The sequence below is a fragment of the Denticeps clupeoides genome, chromosome 11 (assembly GCF_900700375.1).
Source record: "Denticeps clupeoides chromosome 11, fDenClu1.1, whole genome shotgun sequence".
In the NCBI taxonomy this organism is placed as follows: Eukaryota; Metazoa; Chordata; class Actinopteri; order Clupeiformes; family Denticipitidae; genus Denticeps; species Denticeps clupeoides.
In genome coordinates, this window is record NC_041717.1 from 7,567,575 (window position 1) to 7,592,408 (window position 24,834).

At 40.5% G+C, this 24,834-nt stretch overlaps 3 protein-coding genes across 7 annotated transcripts; 2 read left to right on the top strand and 1 right to left on the bottom strand.

Moving 5' to 3' along the window:
* Nucleotides 1-1,147: 1,147 nt before the first annotated feature.
* On the top strand, nucleotides 1,148-3,344 carry rnf181 (ring finger protein 181). 2 transcript variants are annotated; one of them, XM_028996771.1, is made up of 6 exons: nucleotides 1,148-1,287; nucleotides 1,460-1,552; nucleotides 2,167-2,300; nucleotides 2,718-2,833; nucleotides 2,919-2,993; nucleotides 3,065-3,343. In XM_028996771.1, the coding sequence occupies exons 2-6, from the start codon at nucleotides 1,467-1,469 to the stop codon at nucleotides 3,122-3,124; spliced, it is 471 nt and encodes a 156-aa protein (XP_028852604.1). In that variant the 5' UTR covers nucleotides 1,148-1,287; nucleotides 1,460-1,466; the 3' UTR covers nucleotides 3,125-3,343. The 2 variants fall into 2 exon arrangements, with proteins under 2 accessions (XP_028852604.1, XP_028852605.1); XM_028996772.1 differs by having other exon boundaries at nucleotides 1,156-1,311; nucleotides 3,065-3,344.
* Nucleotides 3,345-3,568: 224 nt separating this feature from the next.
* On the bottom strand, nucleotides 3,569-11,721 carry LOC114799361 (transmembrane protein 150A-like). 4 transcript variants are annotated; one of them, XM_028995942.1, is made up of 8 exons: nucleotides 11,585-11,721; nucleotides 10,237-10,349; nucleotides 10,111-10,158; nucleotides 9,941-10,027; nucleotides 9,734-9,801; nucleotides 9,191-9,318; nucleotides 7,492-7,669; nucleotides 3,569-6,627 (listed from the first exon to the last, which is right to left on the bottom strand). In XM_028995942.1, exons 2-8 carry the CDS (start codon nucleotides 10,299-10,301, stop codon nucleotides 6,326-6,328), a joined length of 876 nt encoding a protein of 291 aa, XP_028851775.1. In that variant the 5' UTR covers nucleotides 10,302-10,349; nucleotides 11,585-11,721; the 3' UTR covers nucleotides 3,569-6,325. The 4 variants fall into 4 exon arrangements, with proteins under 4 accessions (XP_028851775.1, XP_028851774.1, XP_028851776.1 ...); XM_028995941.1 differs by having other exon boundaries at nucleotides 10,237-10,530; nucleotides 11,585-11,715; XM_028995943.1 differs by lacking the exon at nucleotides 11,585-11,721 and adding an exon at nucleotides 10,630-11,341 and having other exon boundaries at nucleotides 10,237-10,530.
* A 3,259-nt stretch (nucleotides 11,722-14,980) lies between these two features.
* On the top strand, nucleotides 14,981-22,678 carry LOC114799244 (nucleolysin TIA-1-like). The gene is given in 12 exon segments (XM_028995717.1): nucleotides 14,981-15,153; nucleotides 15,762-15,858; nucleotides 15,941-16,039; nucleotides 16,670-16,724; nucleotides 16,801-16,888; nucleotides 17,033-17,108; nucleotides 17,542-17,583; nucleotides 17,585-17,651; nucleotides 20,871-20,966; nucleotides 21,068-21,152; nucleotides 21,401-21,533; nucleotides 21,617-22,678. Coding segments are annotated over 12 exon segments (1,014 nt in total). The 5' UTR covers nucleotides 14,981-15,127; the 3' UTR covers nucleotides 21,767-22,678.
* The last annotated feature ends 2,156 nt before the right edge of the window (nucleotides 22,679-24,834 follow it).

Sequence of the window (24,834 nt, forward strand, 5' to 3'; positions counted from 1 at the left end):
TGATTCATATATATATATATATGTATGTATGTATGTATGTGTGTGTGTATATATATATATATATATATATATGTATGTATGTATGTATATATATATGTATGTATGTATGTATGTATATATATGTATGTATGTATGTATGTATGTATGTGTGTGTGTGTGTGTGTGTGTGTGTGTGTGTGTGTGTGTGTATATATATATATATATATATAATTGATATCTATAAATATATTTTTCCACGTTGTAAGGGTGCTATAACAAAATTATCCACTAGAGGGAGGGAGACCTGAAACCAATATCAGGGTAAATTTTCATTACTTACACCGAACGAAAATATAAATGCAACAATTTTGTTTTTGCTTCCATTTTTCATGAGTTGAACACAAAGATCTGAAACATTTTCTACATACACAAAATGCCATAAATGTAAATTATTGTTCACAAATCTGTCTAAATCTGTGCTAGTGAGTGCTTCTCCTTTGCTGATATAATCCATCCCACCTGGGGATGGATTACGTCAATTGGGTTAAGGAGACCCCAAACATTCACATGTTCTCTGCCCTTTTCAATATTTCATAAGCAGATAAATGGCCACCATTTGCCACCAACACATCTCCGTCACATAGAGTTGATCAGGTTGTTGATTGTGGCCTGTGGAATGTTGGTCCAACATTGGCTGTACAAATTAGCTGAATATTGGCAGGAACTGGAACGATCCAGAGTATACCAAACATGCTCAATGGGTGACTGGTGAGTATGCTGGCTATGCAAGAACTAGGAGCTTTTCATCTTCCAGGAATTATCATGCTGCAACATGAGGTGATGGTTGTGGATGAATGGCACAACCACGGGCCCCAGGGCCTCGTCACGGTATCTCTGTGCATTCAAAATGCAATCAATAAAATGAACCTGTGTTCGTTGTCCAGAACATACGCCTGCCAATACCATTATCCCACCACCACCATCTGTCCACCATGTATTAAATTACCCTAAACTTTTGGACGGTATTGTCATTTGTCTGTTGTGGCCAATGCAATCAAGTGCTGAACGCCTACTAATCATGTAAAGGATGGAGATTCGGATGCGCCTCCTGGTGACCATTGCCGGTAAGGCAGTCCGCAGGCTCTCACACAAACTACGGTTTCCTTCTTGCCTGTGATTGGCTGGTGGTTCGGCAAAGGAAAAGCAATGTAGATTGACCCAAAGTTTTGGTTCCGCTGGTATGACAATGCGTCGATAGGCTCTTCATTCCGTGATGATCAGCTGGCCGGGACATTAAAAGAAGACGAGGTGGCTGTTCTAATCAACTCTCCTGTGTGTTTCTGGTTGGCTAGTTACGATACAGTAACCAAGTCGTGACATCGATATTTTTTCAACCGTGTTTTATAGTTGTCTATACTATAGAATGCACGTTAGGCATATTTAATGACTCGTGACTTGGACATGTTTTCCTCCTAAATAGAGTAAAAATGACTTCGTATTTCGATGAACACGACTGCGAACCCACGAACCCGGAGGAACAGTACCGACAGAACGCCCTGCTGGAATTAGCCAGGTGATCTTACGCCGAAGCTGTTGGCTTATTATAAAGTATCCTCTTGTATCCACTTAATGTTTTCTTTTTTTTTTATTCCGACCTTTTACCTACGCGGTATGTGAAGGAAGGACCGTTGGCAAATATGCTGAGGATTTACAGACGAAACCTGTTCAGCAGCTTATTTTTTTGGAAATTGATATGCAAATATAATCAACCTGGCAACCTGTTGTCCTAAAGCCGACAGAAAGAAAAAAAATGAAATATAATAGAGTCGGTACACGTTGGTGGCTTTTGTTCACCTTAGGTACGCCTGGATCCTTATTTTGTCTTATCCCCTGCTCAGCTGCTTCAGTAGACCTTTTTTTTTTTTTGCAAGATCTGGCAACACAATTTTGTACCTGTCGATTAAAACCCCGCATTAAGCATTTCATTTCACGGGGGAACAAGGAATTAATTGATCGTGGCATTGGTTTCCAGTCAGTTCAGTTAATATTTTTCACACCATGAGAACAATTTTCCAATTGTTTCCAATGTCGTCTTTAATAGTCATCAATTAATCCATTAAAGGTTGCAAAATTGAGGCGAGGTTTGGAGCAGTGGGCTGAATATTTTGATTGACATGCTTCCTCTAGGTCTCTAATGCAAGGTCTGGACATTGACTCAGGGACATTTGAAACCTCTGACTGGGACCAGCGCCTTCCTCCACCTGCTTCCAAAACCATTGTGCAGAGCCTACCTGTGGTCATCATCAGCCCCGAGCAAGCAGGTAATCAGTTAACGTGAAGCGAATTAAAGGTTTTTCCAAAAGGAACACTGAAATAGTTCGGGATGAGACTCTCTAGAAGTGTAAAGCACACAAATAATAATGGTTAAAGTGAAAACTGTAAAAAAAAAAAAAAAAAACACTGATATCTAGAGATGTGGTAGATGAAATGGGGGTTGGTCTCTCACAACTGTGAAAACTCTCTAATGAATGATCCACAAGCAGAAGTCTTCAGATGGAAAACAGTCTCTATCTTTATACACATCATCTCATTGTTTAATGCATGAAGGTTTGTATTGGTGAGACATTTACACAGTACTGTAGTAGATTTTATATTCTATTTCTGCTACTAGTACATTCTTAAGTCTCAGAATTAAGATGGATCTGTGAGTTTTTGAGTCACCGGCTCTCTTTGTCCAGACAGAGGACTGAAGTGCCCAGTTTGTCTCCTGGAGTTTGAGGAGCAGGAGACTGTGAAGGAGATGCCCTGTAAACATCTGTTTCACTCAGGATGCATCCTGCCTTGGCTTGGCAAAGTGAGATTATAATCCAAAACTCAACCTAACCTCATTCAGTCTACCTCTGAATATAGGAAGGATTTGTATCTGCTTTTAATTACAGACCAACTCATGCCCCCTTTGCCGCTTTGAACTGGTCACCGACAATCCCGAGTACGAGGAGTTCAAGAAGGACAAGGTAAGGTCTTGTTACAAATTTTGGCCAATCTGCTGGAAAGATGTAACTGAATGATGAATGATGTGGTGCAGGAGAGAAGAAAACAGAGGGAACACAGGCTAGAGGATTTACACGGCGCCATGTACACCTAGTGGACAGCAGGAAACAAAATAGTGTGGATAATATTATTGACAGAACATGAAAATGGGTTAATCCACTGAATGTTTTTGTATGTAAATATATTTTTTAATTATTTTAAATACCAAAATGAAGCGTTATGAAAATGTTGGCACAGATGCATTCCAGTGATAAAATATGTATAAACCGCTCCCCCATTTTTGTGTGTGACATGGCCAATAAAAGATTCAATAATAAACTGTATCCACTTTATTTGAAATGATTGAATATAAATGTAACAAGATCTGAAACTCAATGGGACATAAAACAATATATCAGCAGGTTATAAAAGACAAAAATATCTGATTATCATACATCTGAGATTTGGTTGAGCATAGATCCATCCACTTAATTTTTCATGGGACAAAATAATTGAAGAAAAAAAAAAAAAAAAAAAAAAAAAGAGTAAAAATGCGAACACATATGCATTTATATATATATATATATATAAAAAAACTAAATATAAATAAATATACAAACATTCACTAGAGTTTGTTGGCTTTTGGTCATGATCCCCTATACATTCCAACTCCAACTCATTTACTAAACCCAGAATGAGCCATTAGTGATTCTGATTACAGGAGGGGAAAAAAAAAACAGGCATCACTTTTCCTTTTCTCAATTATGCAAATAACCAGAACCGGTAACAATACATCAAAATTTTCTGTCAATACATGAACACCTCCTCATTTAAAAGGACATATATATAACTTGCCAGAATGTAAACACGGGTGCATCTTCAGTCGCCTCCTCTAGAACATTAAACAGTTGAGAGAGTGGGAAATGCCTGCGATACCTAACTGGTGTAAACTGGCAGCAGCGTAAGTGGTGATCACACTGGGAAGGAACAACGTTCACCATTACCTCTATATGTCTGAAAACCTTCAACAAAACGCTAGTACAATAAAGCTGAAAAACAAACGCAAATTTAAAACCTAGTGTATTTAGGCTTTACATATGTAGCTTAAGGTTTTGGTTATTAAAATATTGTAACAATTGGTACATTACAGAATGTAATAAATGACAAGTACAATGCTTATTACCTGGCATTTATAAAGATAACATAATAGGTGGAGTAAAGCACGCTGTTGTATAGTTTCAAGTTCAACCAACTTTGGCTGGTAAAATGTAAAAAAAAAAAAAAGGGACAAAAAAAAAGGATGCTGCTCATTTCTAAGAACACCTAAACTCATCATGTGTTATCCACTGGTAACAAAAAAAAGGCTGTTCATAAAACTCCCTCCTGGACACTTTGCCAATAAGAAGCAGACCATTCTCTCTTGTTATAGCATAATCACTTCTTTCAGCGGACACAGAGGTAGCTAATTCAAAAGTAATTTTAAAATATTTCTATGACGGTTTCGCAACCATCCAGTGATTGTACACAGCAGAAGAAAATCAATGCAATGCTGCATATACAGACCTCGCCGAGTAGAACTTTGGCTCGGAAACTGGTGCCAATTCGCAGCATGATGGTCTATGTTACAGCAATGACGAGGAACAAGAGGAAGGCCACAAGGCGTGTCAAATGAACAGGAATTAACAGCAGGGCCACAGAATTATGGATGATGACCATTGTGAACCAGTCACAACTCAAGAACATGACCGGAGAACAAAACGGAACCGTGCGCCAAAACGAGGCTACTCAGGATCCAGCCTGGAGACTAAAATGACCCAAGGTTTCAGTTATGGCACCATTTTACGTAAATGCCATTTTGGTTGCGTCTACATTGAACAATGAAGCGTTGGCATTGATATTCTTCATAGTCACTGCAGACAACACTGGTTTGCAAGTATTTGCAACATGACAGGGAAAAAAAAGATATTGGCGTACAACTGGCAAATGGCACAAACATAAAAAAAAAAAAACGATTACTCCTTAACTTCTAGTTTAAACCCCCCCACAACACGCAATGAATACTTGGAATGTCATCTGAAATTTGGACGTGGTTCCACAGTAACAGAAACAGCTGTAACAGTCATAGGCTTTTTTTTTTTTTTTTTTAATAGCAGTGTTTTACGCTTCAGCGTTAGCTCGGGCCTATTTTATAATGGTCCATGTGGTTCAGCTGAAAGTTGCGTCAAGGACACAAGCAAGCAGCTAATCTGTACTCCAAACACAGACAGGCATAAGAGAGGCAGGATGGGACACTCTCCTGCATGTTGCCATTATGACAATTGGCTCGTCTTTCACCAACTTCTAGAAGCCGTCATGTTGCAGAACTGTCATGTACGATAAAAAAAAAAATTAAAAAAAAGCATGTAGATGATATGTATGTACAGTAACTGTTCCCCAACATAGAGATTAACCATTTCAAGGGAAAAACAAAAAACACTTACAGCAGGAAATGAGTATGGCTATAGATTATTCCCCTATTAAAGCTTCTGTAAGTTGAAGTGCAAGGTAAAACAGAGTAGAGTAGAGGTGGACATCCCTATTTGTCAGTCATTACATGAGTGCAAACCTGCACTGGACAATTTCTAGTGGATGAAGTGGAGGAAATCTGGAAAAAAGTTATCGAAAATACTAAAATTGCTTACAGAAGCTTTAATGTGAGACTCTTCTTACTAATATAGTCTTTGCCCAAGTTACATTTGAGACATTCAATACAGTCAAAGTTTATAAAAGAAAAAAAGCTGCATTCATTCATTAGCGTAATATGTGTCAACAATCACAATGCCAGGGTGAGACACACCGTATAATGAACACACCCGGAAAAACAGAACCCTATAACCTGTGCCTAACTCCCTTCCACTATATATACGAAACCTACACTAGTATTTACTTTACACCATGTATCAAACCGCTACGCTTTCAGAGAACACAATCCAAGCCGGACATCTTGAATAATGGCCTTATTACAACCAGTAACCAACATGCTTTGCTCAAGTGCACTTGCAAAAAAACTAAAATAAAAAATTAATTAACAATGAAGATAATAATAATAACAATAATAATATTAAAAAAAAGCTGGGGCAGTGGCAAACCATGAACTGCTGATTGCAAAACCCATGACACGATGACAGTTGTCTCTCCTGTGTGGGACGTCGGTCTACTCAGCTCTCCTGCGTCCAGGCTCCTGTCTCTTTCCAGCATGTCGGAGTGGCCCTGTTTCCAGGCAGCACCAGCGCAGCCTCTGCAGTTGTGAGCTCCGCAGGGGAGCACACCCGACGGACTATAACATGGCTATGCTTTCTGGGGTGCAATTAAGATGAGTGGAAGTGCTGCTACCTCCAGGAGACTTCAGGCCCTTGGAGCCTCCGCCCAGCTCTTCAGACATTGTTGTGCCACTGAGGATGACTCTCGAGCCACGGAGGCGGCTGCGCTGCAAGCCCGCCATCATGGTCTCGTTCGTGACTGTGCCGAACTCGTAGGTGAAGGTGCCGTAGAACACAAGGATGACCACAGTGAAGACCCACTCACAGATGGCAGCAGCGTGCTGCAGTACAAAGCTCTCGTGGATGAAGAAAATGCCACCTGAAGGTCAACTGGGTTAAGGAGACCCCAGCCATTTTCAATATTTTCTGAAGCAGATAAAGCTGTGAACCTTTATAAAACAAGTAATACCCCCTTGAAAATCTCTGAAATCTTCACCCATTATTCAATTAAGAGACAAGTTTGAAATGATGAATGTTTTAGGGGAGTAGGGGACCAAACAGACCACAATAAACTAGGAATTAGCAGGCATTTAAATTATACATATAATTTGCACACTCTCCTCAGTGGTGGCCTAGTATGTAAGGAAGCGGACCTCAAATCCGAAGGTTGCCGGTTCGAACCGCCAAGGTGCCACTGAGCAAATCACCGTCCCCACACACTGCTCTCCAGGCACCTGTCATGGCTGCCCACTGCTCACCAAGGGTGATGGTTAAATGCAGAGGACACATTTTGTTGTGTCTCCATGTGCTGTGTTACACAATGACACTCGCTCCATTTTCACTTGACCTGTGTAATACTGTCCAGAAGATTTTGGAGACCACAAGGGGGCGATATATATTATCTACATCCTTTTTTCACAAAGTTACCAAACTCAATAACACATAATGCAATGTTCTTGTTATAAATCCACTGCTCCAAAGCCTGATAAGTAGACACGTTGCCAAGCAGGTTGTAAATATTTTACTTGCTCTATGATTTCTAGATGCAGTTAAAAACAGACTAAAGCTCAACCTACTTCTACACTCAAAAGATCCTCGTGCAATTTAGCAATTTGACAGCACCCAGTTCCTCACATGGGGACTCCAATATCTATACATGTGCACAGAGCAGGAATCATTCGCGAAAGGGAGGTCATGACACAACAACAAGTCATTTCAATGTAAAATCAATAAGGAAGGATACTGAGGACAAGTGACACCAGAGCTCCGACAGCCAGGGCCACACGCACATGTGCCATCCAGTAGTCCAGCGCTGTGACAGCAATGCGGTACGTTAGCATACACTGCAGGCATGCGAATGCCAGCCCAGCGGGAAAAGCCACACCAGCCCCCACGTAGTGCAAGGATTTAGCGTGGTCAACCTGGGGGAACAAATGGAAAGTGATGATGTCAGGAAGCAAGATGGCTGTGTGGAGGGGAAATGTAATCATGTAAGAATCATGTAAAGAAATGGCGCTATGGCTGCAGTAAAACACATTTTCATCCTGATTCTAACTATAATATTTAGTCACAGGTTCAAACCCCACTTACTACCATTGTGTCAATGACAATTAAACCTGAGTGTGAGTCTGGATAAGGGCGTCTGATAAATGCTGTAAATGTTATGAGACAGTGATATTCACACACACACACACACACACACACACACATATATTAGTGGTGGGCCGTTATCGGCGTTAACGTGCTGCGTTAACGTGCTGCGTTAACGTGAGACTCTTATCGGGCGATAACAAAAATATTGCCGTTAATCTATTCACAAAGTTGGGTTGGGAGCTGGGTCTATACTACGCAAGCTATTGTGCCGGAGTTAAATGGTTACACTAGATTTAAAAGTATATTTCTTCTTTCTTGTGTCTTTTGTGTGCAAAGTTATTTCTTTCATTTTAATTTCTGTACATATTAGGAATATTTTGCATGTGTGTTACTTTGCACCCGTTTTTATGTTCTTTTAATAATGTATATTGTAGAGAGAGGTGCAGAAAGATGTGTGACGCGATGTTCTGACGCGACCTTGCTTTTTGTACAGAATACACTTTGCACAGAAAATCTCTTGGGTGTCAGCTCATCATTTGTGGTTCAAGAAATGAAATCAAAAAGTTACATAACACAGAAGAAGAACCACTACACTATGATGACTTTCACCTTGATATTTTAGCGCGGATGTATACCTGGCCGAATTGCACTGTAGGGGGCGAGAACAAGTCTTCAAACTGTGAAATTACCACATCAAACGTCACATGGTAACATGGATGCAGCTATTTAACTGAATAAACAGTTGGTAAACACAAGTACATCTTATTGAACATAATTTATTTTCATCACCAATTATCATAGTAGAACAGCTTTCTCAAGCAGTTTGTGATGCATTTTGGAAACAGGAGAGGAGCCCCTGGTCTAATGCGCCACCTGGTAAAAGACTTACTTTTAGTCATTATTTGGGTAGCACACATATTCTGAATGCCTTCGGCAGAATTCAAATGAGCCATTTTAATCTAGATTCATCTAGAGTAATGTAATTAATGTAGATTGATCTAGAACCTAGAATAATTTTTCTTACTCTAGATTAATTCCCAGATTACAGTGATATTAATCTAGATTAAGAAAATTAATCTATGCCCACCTCTAATTTTATATTCAGCTGCAGTGCAGTCTTTTTTCTTATTTACTTTAATGATGTTGAGACTAAGAGAGCGTAAAGCGCTGCACCAGCACGCAGGACACGGAGTGTCGATGTAAAGCGGGCTTCTTCTGCCCAACGGACCAGGCTTGTGAAGTGTGCAAGAGGTGTGGGAGGTATGTCCCCTGATATATATAACACACACACACAACTTTTTTTTTTGTGTGTGTGTTTGTCTGTTTTTTTTTTCTCTGGGGAGACTGACCTGGAAGTTTCCCACCATGATGGAGCCCAAGGTGTTGAAGCAGCCAGACACCAGGCCAGCTGTGTTGATCCAGCAGTCATGGCTGTGCTCAATCACCTGCGCATAGCGCAGCAGACACACCATCACAACTACAAACACAAGGGCCAGAAATTAACGATTGTGGAGGAGGGGCAGCACAAGAAAGGGGGTGAATGAAAGAGGAGAGGAAAGGGCACATTCACGCTAACTGCAGAGGGTGCCTGCCTATTTAAAGCACATTCACATATAGCCTAATTGCTCAGAACTCGCTGTCGCAGCACTCAGAACAATGCGGCTGTGGATTTCTGGAGTGTTAGAGTACCTCAGTGTAATGGATTTGTTGGCATACAGCATTCTTGAACAATGTGGATGAATCGATTAGTCTTAAATATGAAATTTAAAAAAGCACAAGAGAGTTGTGGAGCTGTGTTTGCCTTTATCCTGCGCCTGAACCAAAACCAGGGGGTAGATGTGTGTGTTTTGATGCTTTACTGGGTGTAGGAGGTAGGGTGCAGGAGAGCTTACCCATGAAAGCACCCACATTACCAATCAGGCTAAACAGGCAGCTCTCTGGGGGGTACGATCCACACTTACTGCAAAAAGAAGAAGAAGAAAAACGGGAACTGTTATTGGAACAGAACATCTGCAGGAGGAACTACATTTTCCTACAACGGACAAAAGTCTTTATCACGTATTCAACACATTTTAGACATGAATTTCTGGTTGAATTACCTGATGAGGGGGATATCTTGAATGGTGCAACATGACTTTGGAAAACCTGGTTTGGCTGGCTCTTCTACACAGGTCACATTGTAAGACCTTTGCAAAAAACAAGATTTACTTCGACTGTGATGCATATGTTTGTATACCAAGATACAAAAAAAAAGAAAAACTTGACCAACCAATTCTCTACAGGACAAACATGGTGATTCATCACAGCCATGGCATAGCTGCAGAGGAACAGAACGCCAAAATATCACTGCAAAGCAATAAAACATGATTTTACTCCTTCGCTTTGAAATACTCACACAATCCATATTCCTGTGATGGAGAAGGCTGACAGGCTCACAGGCAGGACGATCCAGGCAGTCATTGGGCTGGCAGTGCGGCGCCTTTATCCAAAGCATGAGGGAGAGGTGGGCTGAAGGGTGGAGTGGCGAGACAAAAAGGCCAGACACAGGGGGAGAGAACATGAGAGGAGGAGAGGGTCTGGTATGGCACTACGACGGCTGTATGAATGGGGCTGGACTGGGGGTGAACAAGACTGTGGGACGATAAAGGAGTGACAATGGACGACATACAGGCAATGGGCAGAGTTTTAGCTGTGGAGCATAAATCAGAGAAATTCTGATTCAATTAATCTCATCAGACAGACAAGTGACACTGACAAAGAAAAGAACAAAGCATTGCTGTAGCTTAACTGTAACTGTTTATAGGTCAACTGTTATCAGCACCACAATGCAGCAGAGCCAACTCATCACACGGGCCTGCATCCTTCTCCTGGCATCAGCGGATTTTAAATGTCAGGAAGAAGTACGTGCACACTTTATCCAGGTAATAAAAAAAAGAAAGACAGATGACAGTGTTTTCACCTCATCTGCTACGATACGTGGCCCGTAAGCCAAGAGAAACATCCATCTACTCCCAATTAAAACGTTGTTACACAACAGCCTTGACTGACCCTGGCGGTTTCGTTTTTCACTATTTTCAGGATTCACAGATCAAAACGCAACCTAGACGTAAGCCTACGTCACTTGCACCGTTGTGAAATAACCAAACCTCCTCATTCCAAGTTTGTCCGCGATGTAAAGTTATTTATTATAATCGAAATTATTGCCAACAATGAGACTTCGAAATATTAGTAAAAGAAAAAAAAAACATGTAATATCAACCACCCAAGCAGTGCATCACATAACACCAGTAAACCCTTGATAACCTTTCAGACCAACGCTAGCAAACAGTACACTGCTATGTCAAGGATGCATATACGGTTTTTCTATTTGAGAGTTACGAACACCAACAAGCATCAACTGCTTCATTTTTCAGCAGCTGGACCTAGCCAAACAAGCTACTAGCAGGTCCATCTGGCTAGGTAGCATTCGCGGGCTATCTGGCTATACGCGAAACATTCCCGACTGGTTATTACAGTAATTAACTACTGACGGTGGCAACTAAACGCCACGACGAAAGGAGGAGTGGAAATGAGCCTCCTCGCGTCAACCAAGCAGTCTTGTTTTTCGCTCCTGCGATCAGCTAAGTTGCTAGCTCTTGTGCATCCTTATAGAGCCGTGCACACCTTTTAAACTACAAATCTGTAAAAGATGGGGAAAAAGAGGCGATTATTCTGAAATGCCAGGAAAAGGCCGTGTCGCTTACCCCGACTCTTTAAATTCCTCCTTCTGACCAGCGGAGCCTGTGTCGCTTTAACGCTTTTGAGCGTGTCAGCTTACAGTGTAACAGGAGTTCTTCGCTTGTTTCTTGAACATTGTGTGAATGTTAGCGGCGACTCTCTGTCGAGGAGAAAAACTACAGTACCCAGCAGCACAGGCCGAAGCCACGCCCACTCCCGCAATATAAACATCTCCAGCCTTACCTTTAACTTCCGTCAATCATTTTAACATATCACACTTATAAAAACACATTCGTTTGGGCTTGTTGCTTATATTATATTATACACAGCAAGCAGTGCACACAACAAAATGTGTTCCCTGTGTTGCCCATCACCTTAGTAAACATTGGGCCAGGAGCAGTGTGTGGTGCCTGTTCAGTGGCACCTTGGCATTTTATAATTTAAACTACAACCTTGTGATTATGGGTCCGCTTCTTTACCCGCTAGGCCACCCCTGCCCTAATTGGGTAAGAACACAAGATAAGATAATGGGGAAGGCTGAGGATGCCCTTGACAGCTGAAGCCTTGTCACAACTGTTGGTTGGTAGACAATGCACAATTATTTGACAGCTCAGGGTGACTTATGTTAATAAACGTTTATGTAGCTCAAGATGATTTATGATCATTTGTAACTAGAAAATAATTTATGATGACAACCCCGTGATTAGACACACATGTAGGTTCACTAAGCACACACACAAACCTTTGTTCTTTTGGGTCAGATTTCACATCTGTTCACATAAATAGGACTGTATGATCTCCATCTCGATTTTTGGTCATTGGTCGCATCTTGAAAATATTGGCGGCCAACCGAACGAGGTTTGGATTTTTGTAAATATTGCGAGAATGTCCATTGCAGGATGGACATATGGTACTTAACATTTTATCTAAGGTCCATGCATGGACAATCTTTGTGTATACACACACACACACACACATACATACATACACACAAAGTGGGTACAGAAAGTATTTAGACCCCCTTAAAATTTTCACTCTTTGTTATATTTCAGCCATAAAAAAAGTTCATTTTCCCTCATTAATGTACCCCTTATTGACAGAAAAACACAGAACTTGAGTCCTAAGTATGGTCCTAAGTATTCAGACCCTTTGCTGTAATACTCATATATTTAACTCAGGTGCTGTCCATTTCTTCTGATCATCATTGAAATGGTTCTACACCTATTGATTAGACTTTTGAAACCTTTTGAGACCTTACAGCTCACAATACATGTCAGAGCAAGTGACAATCATGAGGTCAAAGGAACTGCCTGATTTGGTTACAAAAAAATCTGCTGCATTTGAGGTTCCCAAGAGCACAGTGGCCTCCATAATCCTTAAATGGAAAATGCTTGGGATGTCCAGAACCCTTCCTTGACCTGGCCAAACTGAGCTATTGCGGGAGAAGAGCCTTGGTGATGTAAAAAAGAACCCAAAGATCATTGTGGCTGAGCTCCAGAGATGAGGTCAGAAGATGGGGCAGTGCTGGCCTAGTGGTTAAGGAAGCGGCCCCGTAATCAGAAGGTTGCTGGTTCGAATCCCGATCTGCCAAGGTACCACTGAGGTGCCACTGAGCAAAGCACCTTCCCCACACACTGCTCCCCGGGCGCCTGTCATGGCTGCCCACTGCTCACTCAGGGTGATGGGTTAAATGCAGAGGACAAATTTCACTGTGTGTGCTGTGCAGCTGTGTATCACGTGTGACAATCACTTCACTTTCAGATGGGAGAAAGTTTTAGAACATCAACCATCACTGCAGCCCTCCACCAGTTGGGGCTTTATGTCAGAGTGGCCTGATGGAAGCCTCTCCTCAGTGCAAGACTCATGAAAGCCAGCATTAAATTTTGTAGAATTTTCTAAGAAAACACCTGAAGGACCCCAAGATGGTGAAAAATAAGATTCTCTGGTCTGGTGAGATTAAGAGAACTTTTTGGCCTTAATTGTAAGCGGTACGTCTAAAACACTGCTCATCAACTGTCCAATACAGTCCCAACGGTGAAGCATGGTGGTGGCAGCATCATGCTGTGGGGGTGTTTTGCAGCTGCAGGGACAGGACAGGGATATCCTGAACCAAGGTGCTCAGGACCTCAGTCTTGGCCGAAGGTTTACCTCCCAACAAGACAATGACCCTAAGCACACAGCTAAAATAATGCAGTAGCTTCACAACAACTCTGTGACGGTTCCTGAAAGGCCCAGCCAGAGCACTGACTTAAACCCAACTGAGCATCTCTGGAGAGACCTAAATGGCTAAATACTGAGCAAAGGGTTACTTAGCATCATGTGATATTTCAGTTTTTTTTGTCTATACGAGGTGCTGTATGTACATTTAATGAGGAAAAAATTATCTTAAATGATTTTAGCAAATGGCTGCAATATAACAAAGAGTGAGAAATTTAAGGGGGTCTGAATTCTTTCTGTAGTCACTGTATATATCATTTATTGTGGGTGTTTGCTTAGTACCTAATTGATAAAATAAACTTTTGACCAGATTGCAAAAGGGTATACTCGCTTACCACTGTTCACAAACTCCATGCACTTGTACTTTGAGACGTAACGCCTGGTTGTACTGTATATTGGCTATTTCCATGGGAACTGAATTCCCACAGAAAATGTCCAGACACCTGATATGTTCCCTACATTCATACAGCCATCTTATACACTAAGAAGAACAAAAAAACAGCTCAGCTAAGTATAGTATTTCTGCCTAAAAGGACTTATAATGAAACCATAAACCCCTTGTCAAGAAGATTGGTGTTAAAGCTCGGATTGGGAATAACAGCATGAAGGTTTCTAACTTCATCACAAGTTCACATTCATTGCCAACCATTGAAGTGCAATTTGTTTTTGAGGCAAAAATCAATTCTTTTCAGAAGGTTGCCAAAGTGCAAAGTGACTCACTTGAAGTGATTGTCACACGTGATACACAGCAGCACAGCACACAGTGAAATTTGTCCTCTGCATTTATCCCATCACCCTTGGTGAGCAGTGGGCAGCCATGACAGGCGCCGGGGGAGCAGTGTGTGGGGACGGTGCTTTGCTCAGGGGCACCTCAGTGGCACCTTGGCGGATCGGGATTCGAACCGGCAACCTTCTGATTACAGGGCCGCTTCCTTAACTGCTAGGCCACCACTGCCCCGCTTCAGACTGCAGACTATAGATCAACAAGATGTTTTTGCATATTACAAATATCTTATATTCAATTATGATTATCACTAATGTTTTACTATTAGTCCTAAACGCGATTAATCGATTAACACCAAATAACAAAACGTTATTTGTTCACGCACAATTTCCCTGCATTCGAATGATATCTGCTGGAGCGTTATAACTCCGATACACAAGGTGGCGCCAGCTGCGCAGAAGCACGCTGCCCGCACCCCAGGCACCGGAGGAAGAGTTTTTAGCTCGGCTGCAAGTTGAGGTCCAACCGGCTGTATTAGCCACAACACCGTTTCAGACTTTAAAACATCCTGGATCACAAAAATACGCGAACAGTTTATCCTCTGACTCTGTTCGGGATCGACACGACGATGGGAGACGAGCAACCCAAGACTTTGTAAGTGGCATGGAAGTGACATAACACGTCGGCTAGTTGAAACGCGCCGCTAGCGTGTTTTTGTTCCCCTTTTCTCTGAACTTTTGCTGGTGAACGAAAGCGCGGATCTTTTTACACACGAGAAAACGCCGGCAGCCGATTGCGCACGAAAGCGTGCGCCTTTCTTTTTTTTTTTACTAAAGTGATCTCTCGTCCGGCGTGGCCGCTAGCTAGTCACCGATGCTACTGACAGTTAGCTTTTATTCGGCCGCTAATTTATCGTTTTCCGCCTTTCGCTTATTTCCAAAACACCGAAACCCGAAGCGATTTCGTGTTACTGCGCTACTGTGGCGGTGAAAGGTGGCGGCGCAGGCCGCTGCCCTCTCCGGCTGAACTATCGTGCGTCGCTGGAAAGAACAGGGCGCCCGCTTGTGACGTGGCCTTCATTTTCCGAGAGCTGCCCTCATGTCGCGGCACATCCGACCGCGGAGCTGCGTGCCGAGCGGGGACGATCGGCGGCTCGTCGGTCGGCCTTTTTTTTTTTTTCTCCCCCGAACGTAGTCGAGTCGGGGATTTAAAAACGGGCAGATGGCAATTTCGAGTTTGACCGCTTCCTGTTCCTTTTGCAGGTACGTGGGGAACCTCTCCCGTGACGTGACGGAAGCCCTCATCATGCAGGTCTTCAGCCAGATCGGACCCTGCAAAAGCTGTAAAATGATCGCTGACGTAAGTGCTCAATCGAAAGACAGGAAAATCGCCTTTTTTTTTTTTAAATCAGCCGACGTAACACCCCTCCGTCTTTTCCCAGTCGGCTGGTAACGATCCCTACTGCTTTGTGGAATTCTACGACCACAAGCATGCGGCTGCGTCTCTGTCTGCCATGAATGGGCGAAAAATAATGGGTAAGGTAGGTTACCATTTGTGCACAGTGAGTCAGAATGCAGATTTGGGCTTTTGGGGTTTAGTTCGAAGGGGTAAGTCATTCATCTCTTTTTCTCTCCCAACAATAGAACAGTGTTTGTGAATTGTGAGGATTTTTGCATAATTTTTGCTGCTATTACAGGGTCATTTTGCTGAACTGATATTAAGCGTACCATAATTTTATGAGCTGTTCTCTTTCTAGTCTACGCTATTTGGTTCCCTTTTTAAAGATGCTTACATGAGTTGTTCGTGATGTTTAGAGTTGTGGTTAAATTGCTCTGCAATTTGTATTATCGAAATATCTGGATTTGAAATAAACCTTTTGGGCCCTAGTGTGGTTATGGATTTATCAACATTTTTATGTAATGACCTCTCTTTGGAATTGACCCCCCCCCATTAAATATATGTGATTTGAGATGATTTGCATTATTTATTAAGAAATAGGCCCTTTGGCCCTTCTGAGACTGAAGGAATGTTTTTGAATACCTGTAGAGGACCTTATGTGTCCTGAACTCATTCACTCATACTGCACCTCCCCTGCTATCTCAGTTCTACCATTCAAAAATATTGTGGGCTATTTATTTGTTTTTGTTTATTTTATCTTTCTTTCTTTTAGGAAATGAAAGTCAACTGGGCATCAACGCCAAGCAGTCAAAAGAAAGACACCAGCAGTAAGAGTTTCTTTTACCTTAAAACAAGAACTTTTTATTTTATTATTATTTTATAATAAAATACTCCCTGTTGTAGATCATTTCCATGTCTTCATTGGAGACCTGAGCCCTGAAATTTCTACAGATGATGTTAGAGCTGCCTTTGCACCATTTGGTAAAATATCGTAAGTGTCAAAATTTTGTATTTTCTTTTTTTTTTTTTTTGACTTTGACTGTTTAGGTGTAAGCAACACATCAGTTGTTCATGTGTGAAGTGTTGCTCTGGTTTGAACCAGGGTTTGAGTGAGTGAGCTCTCTGTGTTTTCCAGTGATGCTCGTGTGGTGAAAGACCTGGCCACAGGGAAGTCCAAAGGCTATGGCTTTGTTTCATTCTTCAACAAGTGGGTGAGTAAATACTATAGGATTGAAAATATACAGCTTGCATCATCACGTACAGTTATATTCCTGTACGCCACAAATGCTGTGGCTTTATAGGGCTGAATAATTTGTAGTTTCTGAATTCAGAAATGGGCACTATTAAAACACGTTTCCCGTGTTCATTTGTCTCTCTAAAGCATTTTCCATTTTTTGTTTTGGAACCGGAACACTGCCGTTTCAGCTGCTCAAACAGAGCTCAACATGAAATTTGTGACTACGATGGGAAATGTATCTGACTGGGCTAGTGAGGGCTGGGCCTCTGTATTTACTTTACAATGAAATTCAGTATGTAGCTCCTGCTTGATCTGTAAGAATGAGAGATAAGCTCAGTATTACGCTTTAAACTGTCTGTATGCCGTTTGGCGTTCCTCTGGTTCATTGGCTTTTTGGTTGTTTGTAGGATGCTGAGAATGCCATTCAGCAGATGGGTGGCCAGTGGCTGGGGGGGCCGGCAGATCAGAACCAACTGGGCCACGCGCAAGCCTTCAGCGCCCAAAACCAGTTATGAGTGTAAGTACATTTGGATAGTGCTCTTGTTTTATTTTTCATTATTTTGAATGTTATGGCGCTGAGCTAGGGATGGGTACTGCAACCGGATATTAAACAGGCCCTGGGGCTAAATTATTAAAGACCATTGAAGAGTATTTATGACCTGAGTTCTGCTTTTGGATTTAATTACTATGTTTAAGTCATTTTTCTTGTTTTGGATTGCCCTGTTGTCACCCTGTAGAAACACCAATAAAATCCATAAAAGAAAGCACGGTACCAATGTGTTATCCACCTGACGTTGTTGGTACAGCGCTGAGACCGTTTACACGCACATGACTGCGACTGTACAAGCATTTCCAAATGCACAATGTGAAGGGAACTCAAGGGACTAAACCTGAGAGTAGCGTTAAGAAAACTGCTGATCGGTGAGGCTAATCGTGAAAAAATTGCATGGTAGCGTAAAGTACGGATGGAAGGAGGTCATGTGGTCATTACCCTGTTCCTGACTGATTGGTGCGTCAGAACAGAGGCACATGGAGCGATGCAGTGCTATAATCTGGGGTTGCTGCAGATAGTCGAGGTTCTGCAATGGTATGTCTAGGGATGCACCAATTGCAGTTTTCTAGGCCAATTCAAATTTAGTTTTTTTGTTTTTTGAGAGAGAGGCCCAATGTCTGTATAAGAAAGGCTAAATTGTATTTTGGCCCAAAGGAGGTGTTGTATAAATGATGGTTATTTGGCACTATTTTCTATTCACCAATTTTTTTGCATTAACAGAGCTGCCTTGGTACTAGCTGATTTAATATTTGTTTTCCTACCTGGTGAACCTTTCTGAATGTCACATTTATCATTATAACTGTTATAACTGTATTGCTGAAATTTATATGCTATTGTCTTATTGTTTTATTACTTTACTTCTATATTTAAACCTTATTGGTATTTGTTATTTCCCAATATTAATCCCAAAACTAACAGTCTACCAAAAACCAGCAATCAGGAATGATAAAACTTGACTAGTGTCCTAGTGGATAGCAATGCGTGGTTGCTCCGTGAGCCTGTGCAGACACTGGTCAAAGTTGAAATTCGTTGAACTTTGACCCCTGTGCGCTGTGACACATTGACGTGCGACCAATTGAAATGCGCTCTGAAATCAAGATTGAGGAGTGGTTGATTATAGCAATGATTTGTAGCAATTTGATTTAAACCGCCTCATGTTACCTCAACAGGAAGGTAACATGTAGATGTAGAGAGAGTCCCATTGAGAAAATTGCTATGCTGCTATGGAAGAATTTGCACAGCAGTCTGACTACCATGTCCTCTGTGTAAAAGTAAATAAATAAAATTAGCAAAATTAGTGTTGTGACACTGCAGAAACTTATCAAAACAATGTCACAGCGAATGTGTGCCATAATCAAGACTAAAACCAGTCCAATGAAATAGGAGTTTGTATTGGCAAAGATCTCACAATACGATACGCATCATGATACATTGGTTACGATACAATTATTAGGGGTGTTGTAATTTAATTATATAATCGATGCAGATGTGCATCGATATTGCATTGATTACTTTGTAATGACATTGCTTGGTGATTTTCTGGCGGCGGTATAAAAATTCTCGTTAAAAAGTACCTCCGGTAGTGACTGTGGTGACCTGATCTACAGACTACGCACCAGACTCATACATTCTCTGAGTGTTCAGAAATCTACAACGCGATGAGGAAACCTTCTGTCACTGCAGTGAAATTAGACATTTTGTTTTGAAAAGTTACTAGTGGTTACAGGCAGCCATCTTGGAAGAGAACAATACAAAAAATCTTTCTGCTCATTGTAGCAATTCAAAGCGTCCACACAGGAGCACAAGACCTTATTTAGAAAACATCATGTGACCTTGTAGAAAATTTATGGGCTGCGTCATGATTCATCGATATCGAGGTTCTGATTATCATAATAGGCCAGTAAAGGGTCACACCTCTAACGATTATATCACGATATATTGTGATATTGTACATATTGCAATGTTCTACAGTTCACTAAAAATGTAAAAACAGAGCAGATGATGTGATCTATAATGTTTTGAGATTTCACTCTGCCTCTATTGCCAAGCAGTAATTAAAATTACCCAGCTGTACAGCGCCATCTACAGGAGTGGAGGTTGTAGTTGCACACTGATTTTCATCTCTGCTGATTTCACTAAAGAAACAACTTGACAGCACCACCCGGTGGACTAATTTTGTTTAAAAAAATATCAATAGTTGATGTCCCTGTTTCGAGACAATATAAAATATTGTGATATATTGCTTTATCGATCTAACACCCCTACAATAAAAAATGTTTTTGGCAGCCACTGATTGTGCAAATTGTCCTTTTTAAAAAGGCGAGAGAGGTCTGTAATTTTCATAGGTACACTGTGAGAAACAGAATGAGAAGAAAAAAATAATAAAAAAGCCTTTTGCTTGGGCATTGAGTTTTGGATCATTGTCATGCTGGAAGATTCAGTCACGTTTACTTTTCAATGGATCGGTTGTCCTGTTCCCTTTACAGAAACACAGCCTCAAAGCAAAATGGGGGTGTCTTTTATACAGATGAGTTCAAACAAATGCCATTAATAAGGTAACGAGTGAAGGATAGAAGAGCTTCTTAAAGAAGTAACAGGTCTGTGAGAGAGGTGCTTGTTTGTAGGTGCAAACTAAATGCACCATATACACATATATTCTTGAAAAACCATGCAATGTGCAAACTTTCTATCTCTCACAGTTGTATACATATGATGAAAATTACAGACCTCTCATCTTTTCAAATAAGTCAACTTGCACAGTCGGTGGCTGCCAAATCCACTATTTTTTTAAATGGTGGATGGGCAGTGTACTTTGTCTTTTATTGTAACAAGGCCATGCAGCATGTTTTTCGGAATACAGACAATTGATTTCACTCATGCTGTGTTTCATTGGAGCAGTGAAAAATGAGCAGCATTACAAAACTGAAATGTGAACGCATTCTAATGCAAATTGATATATACAGTACACACGCACACACACATCCCAAGATCAACAGTAAGAAGAGTAATGGTGGTATTATGATTATTTAAAAAAAAAAAAAAAATTTATTTGCAGTACCCATCCGTCGTGTATGCAATGTATACGCAGATTTTGATGTGAAAGATGCTTAAACTGAAGGGAATCAGGTTCATTGATCTGGTTGTACATTTTAACCATAACATTTCTTTCCTTTATTTGTACAGCCAACACGAAACACTTGTCTTTTGATGAGGTCCTGAATCAGTCGAGTCCAAGTAACTGCACAGTGTACTGTGGTGGCGTTGCCTCTGGACTCTCAGGTTTGTTTTACAGCAATCACCTTACCTTTTGCATGTTTTGTTTGATCATTTGTATTATAATTATGATTATTTAAAAAAAAAACTTTTTTTTTTTTTTTTAGAGCATCTGATGAAACAGACTTTCTCACCATATGGCCAGATAATGGAAGTCAGGGTTTTCCCAGAGAAAGGCTACTCTTTTATAAGGTAAAGTAAAAAAAAATATTCGTCCAGACTGTTTTTATTTTCTTTAGGCTAGTGTACAAAATAGCTTCTGCCTTTTTATATACATAAATTTTCTTAAATTTGTGAGCAATCCTTTGAGCCATCTCTTGACATGACTTGTCCTAAAGCACTTATTTACAACTGAATAATCAAACAATATGGCAAACTATTTTATACATTGTCTAAGTATTTGGTTGCTAAATATATTCTGAATGCTTGTTTCTGTAAAGGTTTGGCTCCCATGAAGAGGCGGCTCATGCTATTGTTTCCGTCAATGGCATGTCTGTAGAAGGTCACACGGTCAAGTGCTACTGGGGAAAAGAGACATCAGACATGATGAGCTCTGTGCAGCAAATGGCCCAGGTACAGCCTTGAATCACGTGAGCCACTCCACTCACACAGATATGTGATATATTTTGTATTTACCGGATTTCTATTTGTTCCAGAACAAAGTTGGCTATGCTGCCCAGCCCTATGGCCAGTGGGGACAGTGGTATGGTGGCACTCAGCAGATAGGCCAGTACATGCACAATGGCTGGCAGGTACCTTCTTACGGAGTCTACAGCCAGCCCTGGAACCAGCAGGGATATAAGTAAGTGTGAAGATCTGGATCATTGTAGTCCTGTCCTTTTCCCAAGCAGGGCTACAGCCAAGTCATTGTTTGGACGAAAGACACCGGCCCTGAAAACCACGCCTGGTCTGGTTTTTGTCGTCCTAGTCTACAAAAACATGCAAGAGCAGGGGTTTTATTTTTAATGATTTGTAAATGGAAATAGCTTTTTTTTTTTTTTTTCCCCTCTTCTTTTTTTGTGTCCCGTCTATGGTTGTATCTGTACACACACAATAAGATTCCCAAGACTGTCAGGCAGGGACAACAAATGGTTCCTTTTGTACTTCTTGCTTTTTCACCACAACATTCATTTACAGCATTTTACATTCAGATTTTCTTATGGGCAGTGAACATATAATAGCTTAATTTATTTACATGAAGTCACTTTTACCCATAATACACCTTGTGTGTGATAGTCATAATTTTCTAATTAACAGAATAAATGGGCACAACTTTTCAATCATCTTTTCAAATGGGGTCATGCCCACTGAGTTTTAAATCAAAAACTGAAACTTGATTGGTGAAAATAAAGTGTCACAGAAGGTGCTGAAATGTTTTTTTTTTTTTTTTTCAATTTACATGTAGCAGCTATGTAATTCTTTTCCTCCATTTAGCTGGGATTAATTTGTGTAACTAAACCAAAGATGGTCACATTAAACAATTATTTATCTTATCTCTTACTAATATCCTTAAATGCATCACATTGCTTTTTTCAGTTTTTCAGTAATAATGTGCAGACACAAGTTTCAGAAATGATCTAAATAATAATCAAAAGCTGAAGAATCTTCAAGCTGAAAATTCTGGATTTGTGGAATAATTAGTGTAACAGAGGACTATTATTGCTAAATGTGCTGTGTGTGTACCACTAAAATTTCCAGATCATTCTTCGTGTATTTTTTTTTTTTTTTTTTTTTTTTTTTTTAAGTTGAGGGTTTTTTTTTTTTGTACAGAAAGCAACGGAAACTGCTGGTCCTAGAGACAGATGTGGCATTGCCAATTTTGAGGAGAGTTTTCAATGTTTTAAGTCATTATTAATGTATTTTGTAAACTCAATTGGTCCCTGTATTCCTTTATAACATATGTTCATATAGTCCATGCTGTTTGCTTTGTCTAGTTAATATTCATTTAGTTAAGTTTCGAATCAAGGCAGTGCCTGAAGAGATGTTTTTTTTTTTTTTTTTTAAAAACAGGTTTTAAGATTTTGCTTTTTTGTCCCTAGTTGTATTTACTATTCAGACCAATATTATTCTTGCTTTCTCTAATTAAAAAGCTAATGCATGATGAGCATCACTTGTCTGTTTTATTTCATTGGTCACTTTTGGGAGATTTTTTTGGGCGCCTCATTATAGCCTTTGTTTGGCAATTATCATTTTCTTACATTGTTACCTTTATAACCCTGTACTGTTGTTTTCGTCAAAGAAATTTATGACTCTTATCTTCGTCAATGAACCTTTTTGACTAGACGCAACATAATTGCTGGTCATGTGACTATAACAGTATATCATGTAATATTGTTGACTAATAAAAACGAGACTAAATACGGTTTACAAAATAAAATCTATACTAAAGCGTCTCTTCATTGTCATTGATGAGACGAGATGCTATGTTTAATTGCTTTATTATCTTTATGCTGTATTTTCTGTTTCCTTTGTCTCCCGTCCAGTCACAATGATGACCTCACTTGCTCAATATGCATTTTGCAACATTAATTAGATCTCAGGATACGTGTGGTGGGTTTAACCAATAGCTGGGAGGAAATGACTAGTCGATCGTTCTAGTCAAAGAAAGTGGTGAAGAAAACGAAATGCTTTGTTGAGAAACATGGAACAAATCAGAGCGTCTTCTTTGGCTGGAATGGATGTAGAGTATTCTTGAATCTATAAGGCAACAATAAATGTTTTTGTCTGTTATACTATGGACTTGTGGCCAAATGCCATGAATGTAAATTACTTGTACTATATTGACTGGGTCAAATGGAATTGCTTTACTAAATTGCTTTACTGTTGATTAGACTAAAATGCTCAGTGTTTTAGTTGACTGAAAATATACTAATATGAGTATGGAAGTGACTAAGACTGATTAAAACTAAAACACTAGACTACAATTAAGACAAGCCACCAAGAACAACTATGTTACCATGCCTTTTTATTGAATCTAGAATTAAATGTTGTTTTTAAAAGCAGCAAGTAGTGTGTTTTTAGCCACAAGGTGGCAGCATCATCCCGCTGGTCATCCCACCTAGACATTACCATGAGGACTAAAAGATCTCAAGCTCCTGACCCACTTCAGATTTCTGCATGCTGGTCATAAATTCTTCCAGGGTCTAAATCGATTTGTCTAGATATGAGACGGCCCTTGGCGTGAATGTTAACCTACTCTGTTTTCTTTGGTTCTAAGCACTGGTACCAAAGTTATGTTCTCTCACCCGTTCTGTGCTACTGGGTGGAGTCTGTCCTTTGTTCTGTCATTAGCCTGGTCTGACCGGACGGTCTGGACTCGGTGCAGTGCTGCACATGCTGGATTGACAGGCTGATGAATGGGCCTGTCCCCCAGCCGGCCCCGCTCCACTCTGGGCATTAATATTGTGAGAGGCTGTCAAGAGGGGAGAGGCATGTCAGCCGGTGAGTTAGTGAGCAGATTAGAAGTGAAATAAATCAAAGTTGTCCCTCTCTCTGCTTCCTACTCTCTCTCCCTCTATCTGTCTACCTCTCGCCTCTCCTGCTCAGTGCTTCTGTGCCTTGACATACTGACTCAGAGCTTTATGTCTAGGGCAGGGGTTGGTAATCTTATTCTCAAAGTGCTGGTGTATGCTGGTTTTCTGTAATTACAGTATTGGCCCAATAGTCTTGCCTGTTGCATATAAAACTAAATCAAAAACCTATATACAAACTGGTTGTTTATGGATAAGGTAGTCTATATAAGGCCAGTTCCGTCAGTATTTTTGACTGGTGTTTCATTCAAAAATGAAGTGTAATGTGTTAATATTGGGTCACTGATGTATCATTCTATCAAATTATTACCCACAATGAAATTTCTTTGCCTAATATCCCCACT